Source organism: Gekko japonicus, unplaced genomic scaffold (assembly GCF_001447785.1).
Source record: "Gekko japonicus isolate JY-2015 unplaced genomic scaffold, Gekko_japonicus_V1.1 scaffold13, whole genome shotgun sequence".
NCBI classification, from domain to species: Eukaryota; Metazoa; Chordata; class Lepidosauria; order Squamata; family Gekkonidae; genus Gekko; species Gekko japonicus.
Genome location: NW_015172553.1, coordinates 2,165,709 through 2,176,169, shown reverse-complemented (window position 1 = coordinate 2,176,169; position 10,461 = coordinate 2,165,709). Strand labels below are relative to the sequence as shown.

The following is a 10,461-nucleotide window of genomic DNA, read 5'->3' as shown; positions in this document are numbered from 1 at the left end:
TGAACCATAATTTTGTTACATTGTTCATATGTCCATAGAAAACTATTGTGGATGCAATTGTCAGCTATGCTGCCATGAAGGCTGGGGAGGTTGGTCTGTGTCTGGTTAATTGCTTTTGCTTTCCTTTCAGGTTAATTGCTACTGCATTCCTTTCTGTGCTGTCTCTGCTGTGCGCCGAAACGCTTATCTATACAGATGTGCAGGAGTGTGTTGTAGTGTCTGGAATCGGCCTAGGTGCCGTGGGAGAGTGTTCGTTCTCAGCTTCAGCTATCTAACGGTCTATAAGTCATATCCCACGCGCGGGAGGGTGCCTAATTGGCCAATGCTGTGTGGGGGAGGGTGCATACGAATACCCTATATCCTATTATGCCCTAGGGGCCACCGCCATTCTTAACAGTGCCTATGTTACTGCATCTATAGCTCTGCAATAAAAGTATTACTGTTCCTGAATGCGTGTACTTCGTTGTTGGCTGTGGGTCCTGACAGCAATTTGTCCATATTTTGGCAAGAATAACATGGGGTGCCCAAGTGCTTTTAAATCAGACCCTATTTTTAGAGTCGTCTGTAGGGGGTAAAGCTTTTGTAAGGCCTATTATGCACGCATGTTTCCCCTCACTTTTGCTGTGCATTTCTGTTGAGTTTTCTTTTTCATTCTGCATTGATCCCCCCCTTCAGTGCTCAGTTTGCTTTCAAGCCACTGTTTCCCCGGGTTTTCTGAGAGTGGTTTTGTGCTGATTTCCCCCTTACTTCATTTTGAAGCTGAAGGTAATTCAAAAGTATACAGAATCCCTTGGATTCCCCCCACCCACCCCATTGCCACCCCTCGAAGGTGACTCCCCTGCCCACATCGAAGTCAGTCCACCCACTCGTACCTTCTGCCATTCATCGGTGTGCAAGCTCCATTGATTACTTTCCCCCGCATCGTTTTACATTTTAAATTAGTTTTACAAGCAGCATGAGTCTAGCAATAGGAGAAGGCAGTGCAAAGCTGTTCCTGCATGGATCTATTTGGCTCCCTACAGGCACAATGATCCCAACTGGGCTACCTTTCCAGCTGTCCAGTTTAAACCACCCGGGTGGCAGGAGAAGGCAGCATAAAGTTGCAGCTGCAGGGAGGCATTACTGTGCACTCTCTTGCATGTGGTGGATTTAAATCAACATTTTATTGCTAGTCTTGTACCACTTACAAAAAAATTAAAACTACAAGGGAAATAATTCAAAGACAATTCAAAATGGTGCTTATGTGGCAGTGAAAGAGGGGGGTGGCAGATCATAGAGGAGCCATACAGGTGGACTTCGGGGAGTATTTGCCAGAGAAGGTTGTGAACAAGAAAGGGATTTGCAGTCTCTCTTTTGTGAAGGACCGGTGAGGTCATTCCCTTAAGTGTCCTCAGTTATCCAACCCAGTCTTGTGAGGTGCCACCAATAGATTTGCTCCTTGCCTTAAATGAGCCTTTTCCCTTCCACAGGAAGCCTCTTCTAGCTTCCAACTCGCTTTAATTCCAGGCAGATCTTATTTTTAGGTGGCTGATACATCTGCGTAACTAGGCAACAGGAATGATGCCACTGTTTTGTGCGAGTGGGAGGCAGGGGAAAGTGTTTCTGTTTTGCAATGGATGGAAGAGGCCTTTGTGGTGTTTGGGTTTGGAACATGGTAGCTGGAGGAGGATCATGTTGTCTAAATTCAGAAGCCTTCAAGTAGGGTACTTGAGGCCCCAGAAGGACACAGGAAACTGGAGAGGTGTGCAAAGAGGAAAAACAGGCTGGAAAGCTTTGCTGCTTCCTAGCCTTCCATCAAGTGTCCTTTCCCTGTAAGTTTCCCCCTTCCTCTTGTATCTTTTCTAGCTTGCAGTATTGCACTATTACTTTCCAAGGGCTTTTCACCAATGTTAATTGCATGTGGAAAAGTAGTTTTGTGTAATGGACAGTGAGCAGCTTGTTCTTTAGCGAACAGATTCCCGGCAGTTGAAATATTGCACTGTAGTTCAGTCTTGAAAGGTACACTTTGTGCTACCCTGGAGGTGATTGCCTGGAGGAGAGTCTTCCTCACCGCAGGATACCAGACAAGTACTTATTTGCAAGTCTTGGAGTCTTGTGTGAGGTTGTTCCTCAGGCCAGCTTCTGCTTATGGGCACCTGTCCTTTTCTGGCTGGAAGCAAGACGCTGACATGCCTTTGCGCTCGGGCAACATAGCAGGCCTGCCCCATTGATTGTAATTAAACACATGAGCTCTAATGACTGCTAAGAACAGGGAATAGTAGCAGCAGTGTATAATTTAGGCAGGGGCTTTCTGTCAGCTCGGGGCCCTTAAAGCTGCAATTGCTCGTGACTAAACCTGCACCCTGTTTTTATTTCTGTCATCTTGGATGGGTATGAAATCCGCCTAGTGCTGCTAAGAGCTGTTTTTGTTGCATTCATTGCTAAATATTGGAAGGGGGGGCTTTGTTGGACAACATGTCATAAAATTTGAAAACAGATCCCTATGGAAAAAAGAGAAAATGCAACACAGAGAGGACAATATAACAGTTTGGTTTTTTTACTTTAACCCTGTGATGGAGGAGATGCTCCATGTGTCTATAAATGGCTGCCGTGCATTCCTGAAGGAGGAAGCAGGAAAGAGTTGCATTGTGGGATCACCTGGGGAGAGTGCTTGCTTACCACATTTGAAAAAGCCAGATTTTTGCCATCAGGGACCTTGAGGAGGGGGGGAGGATGCAAGCTGTGTCCCTGTAGGAGTCTCTGCAATGATACAAGCCTTTCCTCTACACACAGTTTGCCATTCACACCAAGCCAAATATCCATCATTCTGATGTAGGCTTGCCAAGTCTTCCTGGGGGGCGGGGAAACCCCCGCCCCAGAGGCCTGTTCCCTGCCGCCGGCGGATCAGGCCCCAGGGGAAACTCCACCCCCACGTGCACGTCACCAGGAAGTGACGTGACGACGCCGGGCACGCTGGGGGCAGGGCCACGGCCATCCGAGGGAAAACACGATGGAAGCAAGACGCTGACGTGCTTTTGCACTCGGGCAACATAGCAGGCCTGCCCCATTGATTGTGCTCAAGCTGCAAGCCCCCACTGCTGCGATTTTTTCACTTGGCAACCCTATTCTGATGGGCAGAGTGGTTTCAGCATGGGCACACATACAGCAGCCCAGTGCAGGGATAACTGGCAGTGAGAGCTGAGCCACCCAGTGGGGGACAGGGCTTGACCCTGCTACACCACTACCTGATCCCCGTGCACTGCCGTACTTCCCCTCTTTTGCATGGGAGAACAGCTGTGTTCTTGAGCTTCACATTGAATTCTCTTTTCAAAAGTTGCTCGCCTCCCACTGGAGTGTTGCTATGTTACCAAAACTTTGATACTGGGAAGACAGTGACCAGTGGAGCCTTTCTGTCTCTCTGCAGGCCCCCCAAAGCAAACTCTAGACTGCAAGATGAGCAACGAAACCATCCCCGAGGAAGTCTCCTCCTTGCCCTCCCAGGGTCAGCATTACTTTGACCAGTTCTCAGAAGATGACCCCGAGTACTTGCGCATCAGGAACATGGCTGCTGACCTCCGCCAGGATTTCAACCTGATGGAACAGAAGAAAAGAGTCACCATGATTCTGCAAAGCCCTGTAAGTACCTTCCAACTCGGTGGTGATGGTGATGGTGGTGAACCAGCTACAAGCTGGGCCAGTGGGGGTGGCAACAGCAGAGTTAACGAGAACAGCAGAGTTTCCTTTGCCCAGAACAGTAAACAAGCGTGGCCTGTATGTATGGCAGCTGTCAAGAGACACCTCACGCCACCAAGCCAAGATCCCCTCTGGGCCTCCACCTCACAGTGCCCAGACATAACCCAAGCACTCTAGGAAAACAAATCGCATGACTTGCCTGGCTCCATGGGCCCTCGGGGTGATCAAGGCTCCCAGAATTTTGTCCTGCTGACTCCGTTTGGCAGCCCCGCCTGGAAGGCACTAACATGTGATCTGTTTGGGCTGACTGTTGTGCGAGGGGCTTCTTTGCTCACCTGTCTTGTTTCCTTGTCATTCCCAGAGCTGAGTGGTGATGTCCAGGCCAAGCCCTCACTTAACAGAAGCCTGGTGCACACAACTGCCCCAAGTGTCCACTGAATGCACAGGGAGGGAGAGCAGGAGTGAAAGCGCTGGCCCCACCTCCGGCCTCTGCACAGCCGCTGGGTCGTCTGCAACTTGGGCAAAGACATGGAGGAAGAGGCTGTGTAAACTCTCCCTCCCTGGGATCAGCGATGTTCCAAACCAGTGTCGCTGATCACACAGAAGGAGAGCTTGCACAGCCGCTTCCTCTGCATGCCTGCAGATGACAAGGTGATTGCGATGTCCCCATGCATTCAGTGAACAGGGGTGGCTGTCATGCGTACCGGGTGTGGTGCTAACAGAGAGTCTGTGTGGCACAGTGCTTAGATTGTAGACTAGAGATGAATGGCCATTCACTGTCTCAGCTTAGCCAACTGTACATGGCTGTTGTGAGAATGAAATGGGCAAGAGAGAACCATGCAGGAAGAGCAACAAAAATGAAGGAATAAAGTACCTGCTACAGGTTGAAGTTCTGCTAAAGGGGCAGGTGCAGCAGGTATGCTGCTGTATTCAGTCCTCCCATAAATACCTGAATGGTGCTTTTGCACCCTGCTGGAATAACATTTTGGAAGCACCCGAAAAGGATGTCTCCAGCAGGAAGAACCGAAGACCAATGGCACATTAAAGACTAACAGAATTTATTCCAGCATAAGCTTGTGCTTGAATTTCATTTTCTTCTTAGTCTTTAAGGAACCACTGGACTCCAGTTTTAACTTGAGGCTACTGACTAACACAACTTAGCCCTCTATCATTATCAAGCAAGAAGGAATCTTTTAATCACTTCTGAAAACCCATTGCTGGTTTCTAAGACTACATGAGCGGGGCTGATGCCTGTACAGTAACAGCTTGCATGGCTATTAATGGATCAAAGAGTATGCCAAACAATCAAGGAGGCACGTCAAATGGAGAAGGAGAAAGGCATATAGGTGGAAGATGGTTGATCCAACTCCTCATTCATGCCTTCATGCTTTCTGTCTTCAGAGAGCTCTTTCCACAAAGATTTGCCTGTGACAGACCACTGGCACATTGCAGAGGATTCTAAAGAGTGTGTTCTAGTGCACATATTCTGTCATGCAGGGTGGTGGCCAGGCCTGTTGGTCCTCATTGTGTGCTCCCCCCCAATTAACAGAGAGTGCACCTAGAGCATACCTAATAATCCCCTACAGAAGCATATTACAGTAAAAGACCAATTGCAGTGGGCAGTTGCCAATCTACTTACTGAGGATCCCCCCAATAATAATCTGAGGGCCACACACACATGCACACACACACAAAATCTGGAAGCCACTTGTTTAGGGTACTAGATCCTTCCGCTTACCCTTTGCCTCCTTTCTGACCCTAAGTGGTGCTGCCATCAGTAGGGCCAAGCCTTGGAGCAGTTTTTTTTCTCCAAAGGAAGGGAATCCAGCTGCAGAAGCCTCGATCATTCAGTGTCTTTCTGGTGTTTTTCAGTCTTTCAGGGAGGAGTTGGAGAGCCTCATCCAAGAGCAGATGAAGAAAGGAAACAACTCCAATATCTGGGCCCTTCGGCAGATTGCAGATTTTATGGCCAGCACTGCTCCTTCCGTCTTCCCCCCATCACCGCTGAGTATGTTGGCATCCCGAGGAGGCAAACGATCCCACTGAAAGATGTTTGGTCACTCGTCCTGAAGTTTCAAGGCTTCTGACCGTGTCCTCTCTCTCCTATCCCACCTTCTTGCTCTCTTCCTCCCTCTTTCATACTATCCCTCACTCACAGATCAGGGTGTATCAGACACAGATGCCAACCTCCTGGCCATCATACCATTATCCATCCTGGCAGCTCCCACCCCTTCCTTTTCTACCGTATCCTGTCTGACCTCCCCTAATCTGGCCTCCACCAGAACTGGAATGGGTGTGGGGCTGAACTGCCATTTTAAACCCTATTTTGAAGTTTTGAATGTGGTATATTGGCTTTCTTGGCATTCATGTCTATGAAATCCTTGGTTTCCTGTTGTGACACTCACCTGCCCTGAGCATTCTGGTCGCGCTCCACAGCTGCTCCACACCTGGCCATCTGCTTCTCTCTTCTTCCCTCTTTTTGGGCTCTGGGGCCAGAGGGGAGTGCTTTTACATTTAGTTGACTGCTTTTGCTACAAGTGGTATCCAAATAGAGTGGTGTAGACAGGGCATAGCATGCGAAGAGCCATTATAGCCCCTGAGGGTAGGCAGGTTAGGCCTTCCTACTTTAGGCAGAATCTCCGTCCAGGTTGTGTGGCACTGTGATGCCCATTGTAGGGTATAGCTGAACTGGCAAGGACATGGCCTTGGCCTAAGGAATGCCCCTCTTTGCTTTGTCCTTGCTGTAAATCTTCATATGCTGGCAGTTAACTTGCTGTAAATTTTACCAACCTGGTAATGGGAATAATGGGATGGTTTCGGACAACATTTGGTTAATTTAGTTTTTCTACTTATTGGCTGTCTTAAATTGGGGGGGGGGGGTTGTATTGTTATGGCTATCGTTCTGTTTACATTGGAAGCTGCCTTGAGTTCAGTAAGATAGAAAGACAGCTCATAAATGTTCCAATAAATAAATAAACGAGGGCTCGCAACGAACCACATGTTCCTTTCCCAGCTCTGCTATTGCCTGGCATAGTTAGACACTTTTGCCTTGTAGGATCAGGCCGAGGCCTAGCTCAGTCCAGGCGCCTTATCACGCCCTTTGGATTTCCTGGTGTGGCCCACATTCCCTGACTGCACCACATACAAATTATTCATCCATGTTCAGGGCAAGCCCCTGCTTAACTCTCTTCTGCAGACCTCTCTACAGTGATGCCCATCAACGACCTCCACAGCACCGACTCCACATCTCTGGCCAAAGGAGAGAGGCTCATGCGCTGCAAGGTTGGCAGCGTCTACCGACTGCTGGACCTCTATGGCTGGGCACAGCTGAGCAGCACTTACGTCACGGTAAAAGAACTCTCCTTGCTCAGGCCTCACTTGGTGGCCAGGTCAGAATTAAGACCAGATTTCTTTAACCATCCTGCTTTGTAAGATGTTTCTTCCTCATCCCTTTCTACCTCATCCCCTCAGGCAAGTAGCAACCATTTAAAAATACAGATAGAGTAACACTTATGTTGAAATGCAGAGAAACAGTCAAATCCAGTGAAGAGCTATACCCTTTTTGATTGGCTATTGCAGGAGGCACATGGGAATGTGCCATGTGCTGGCCTGGAGCCAGGCAGCTGGGCACATCTTATTGGCAGTTGCTTTGAAAGATGACATTGCAGCAAAGCAATCAAGAACATCAGAAGAGCCTTGTTGGATCGAGCCCAGGGTCCACCTAGTCTAGCATCCTGTTTCCCAGACTGGCCAGTTAGATGTCTCTAGAAGCTCACAAGCAGGGTAGGACAGCAATAGCTTTTAGTAGCCATGGCCAATAATAGCCCCCACCGTTAATTTGTCTTCTTCTTTTATGAAGCCACCTATGGCAGATCTAATACAGAATTAACTTCCAGATTTCATGGCTATCTCCACATTTTAGGCTGCATACATAATGTACCGTGCATTTTCCCCTGTGGAGTGAGCCCAGCTTCTCCCAGTCTTTCCAGGGCAAATGAGAGATATGTTTCATCGGTGTGTAAAACACTAAATCACCTGTCTTTCTTGCTCGTGCTTCAGGTGGACTGTATACCACATTACTGGCATTCCCCCTCAAAAGTACATAAATGTGTCTCTGACATACTTCTGCTGTATGTAGGTTGAAGAAATAATTGGATATCTCTACAAAAAGACATGGTTATAAACAAATATACAAAAATACATGTATTTATTACAATAAGGTTAAAAACAGTTATAGGCCCAAATGATAGCCTCAGATCAGAATAAAGTCATATATAAATCTCAAACATAGACCATATGGGGCGACCCTCACCACATGCGTTTCGACCAAATGGCCTTCTTCAGTGGCCAAGCATAATCTATTGCACATTAGCTCCAGACATTACAAGTCGTAATACAATAGTTTCTGAGAATTGGACCAAATATAAATTATTTTATGGTTAATATCTGTAACCCAAGGCAGAGATATGATTAAGCGGCCTCAGTTTAGAATAAACTTCTGCTTTGATTAGGTACATATGTCTTAAATGGTAATCCAATTGTGTACCTTCCTTTCCTGGTCCAAGGAAAATCCTTCACATATAGTATAGAGGCAATAGAATGTAGCAGTGAGTTAAGTCTTTCTCTCCTTTTGGTTTTGTTTTGTTTTTTTACATTTCTGCTGTAATCAACACCATTCCTTTAATGTATTTTGTCCATGTCTGTTTTCAGTAAATCCAGATCTTTGAATAGCCGCTCAGTGAATGGTGTTCTTCTAAAGTGCTCACAGTCTTTGCTGCAACTAGCAAATTCAGAATTAGAAGCTTATTTTTCCAGCCTATAGTTCACCCAGTAGTGATTAAAAATAAACTTTGCTAAATTAAAACCCACTTGATTTCTTATCTACACAGTAGTTCTAGCAACTTGACCCTAAGAGACTTGGACATCTCTATATGTCCGCCACATTTGTTAAGAATCCGAGTTTCCATCTTGACATTTCCAACATCTGCACCTATTGGAATTAAAGATTTTATGTAATCTCTGTGTAACTAAATGCCACTAATATACATACTTATACTATATCTCTCTCAGAAACAAGCAAACTGTGAACTCTTTACTAGACTAAAAACTTTTCCCATACCCTAACAGATTTTATGCCCTGTAACTCTGGCCCATGAGAGCTTGTAGGGATATCTTTGCCCGTTTGAAACATGATTTTTTAAAAACCATTTTACCATTTGAGTTTAACAATAATTCTGCCAGAGTCTAATCTCTCATAGAGATACCCCAAATTCCTGCCTAAGAAAATATCTAATTTGGAAATATTGAGTGGAGCCCACTCCATACCCTGTACAATAACATCTCAAGACACGATAATCCTGGGTTCTGCTGCAAATGTTCTCTTGAACGTGATCCCGGACTGTCATGTGTGAATGTAACACAGGGGATGTCTTTCCATGCCAGGCTCACTGGCCCAATTCTGTACTTCTGTAGGCATGCCTACGGCAGTGAATTATGTCTGTTGTGATCATACCCACTAGCTCAGGTACCCGTGATCAAGGGGCTGCAGGCAGGGACCCACTGTGCAGAAGACAGCTCCCAGAGGTCATGATTTTGAGACAGCTCCCAGAGGTCAATGGTCATGCTTGCATGACTAGGCAAACTTAAAATGCTAGAAAGGAATACAAAAAGAGAGCAATTCCTGCTCTCCTGACCCTTAAAGTAGAGACACTCCAGGGGGAACTGTGCATCCTTCAAGGAAAAAAATTCTGCATTGGTGGGGGGTGGGAGGTGAAGTCTTTGCTCCTGTTCTCCACTTTTCCCCCTCAAGGGCTACATGAGCACTGTTAGGCCAGAACTACACATGACAGGAGACACGTGGCTGGCACTGAAACCATCCGTCCCACATCTCCTCCTTCCCCTTCCTTTCAGGGTAACTTCTAGTTACACATATTATGATGTGTCATCTCAGTGCTACAAGCTTTCGCTCCCTCCTCCACACTACTTTGGCTGCTGCCTGCAGGGATAGAGAAATCCAGAGCACCATAATGTCAAATCATGTGTTTTGCAGACCTTTCCAGAGGGGAGAGGAAAAAGAGATGTATAGCTGCTGATGGCACATTTCCCATCTCATCTAGTTCCAACCTTAGTAATCCTTGGGGGGAAAGTGATCCCATGAGAAAGGGAACTTAGACCATAAACTATTTTATTTTCCCCTGGCAGCTACGGGTCAGCAAAGAGCAGGACCACTTCTTGATTTGCCCTGTAGGTCTTTCCTGTCATGAAGTCACCGCTTCTACGTTGGTGAGTATAGAGGACTCAGTGCTCCGTCTTGAGCACCTCTGCCTATGTTTCCAGAAATCTAAGCACGGGTGGGGAGGTACTTCCACGCATGAACGTTAAATCTTCTCCGAGGATGCCTTGGGGATGCTAAAGAAAATGGCAGCCCTGAGCCAAGTTCCCACCTCTTTTCCTCTGTAACATCTAGTACAAGTGCCCTTGTGCCTTGATGGAATGACTCTGAACACCTTCCCAGGCCCACGCCACAGAATTGGCCGCTGATGGTGCCCTAACAAGAGCTAAGCTGTGCCACTTTGTTATGGAACAGGGACTAATTGATACAAGATGCTGGGAGTTTTATGAATGAGTGCTCGGCATTTTATTTTCTCTAAAACTCAGGCATGTGAGGGACCTATTCCGATCAAGACCATGGCACAAGGGGAAGAGGATTTAAGCATCCCATTCATGCCATTTTGTCAACCAGAAATGACCCCAAGGAACAGCTGTTGGGACAAATGTATAGACACCTGT

General features: G+C 46.9%; 1 protein-coding gene across 1 annotated transcript in view; it reads left to right on the top strand.

Annotated features, from left to right (window-relative positions):
* ADD2 (adducin 2) overlaps positions 1 to 10,461 on the top strand; it is a 72,211-nt gene that overhangs the window by 42,786 nt on the left and 18,964 nt on the right. Inside the window, exons 2-5 of the mRNA XM_015421093.1 lie at positions 3,404 to 3,615; positions 5,545 to 5,680; positions 6,869 to 7,020; positions 9,874 to 9,954. Coding sequence (XP_015276579.1) covers positions 3,433 to 3,615; positions 5,545 to 5,680; positions 6,869 to 7,020; positions 9,874 to 9,954 — 552 coding nt within the window. The 5' untranslated portion in view covers positions 3,404 to 3,432. The remainder of the gene's footprint in view (positions 1 to 3,403; positions 3,616 to 5,544; positions 5,681 to 6,868; positions 7,021 to 9,873; positions 9,955 to 10,461) is intronic.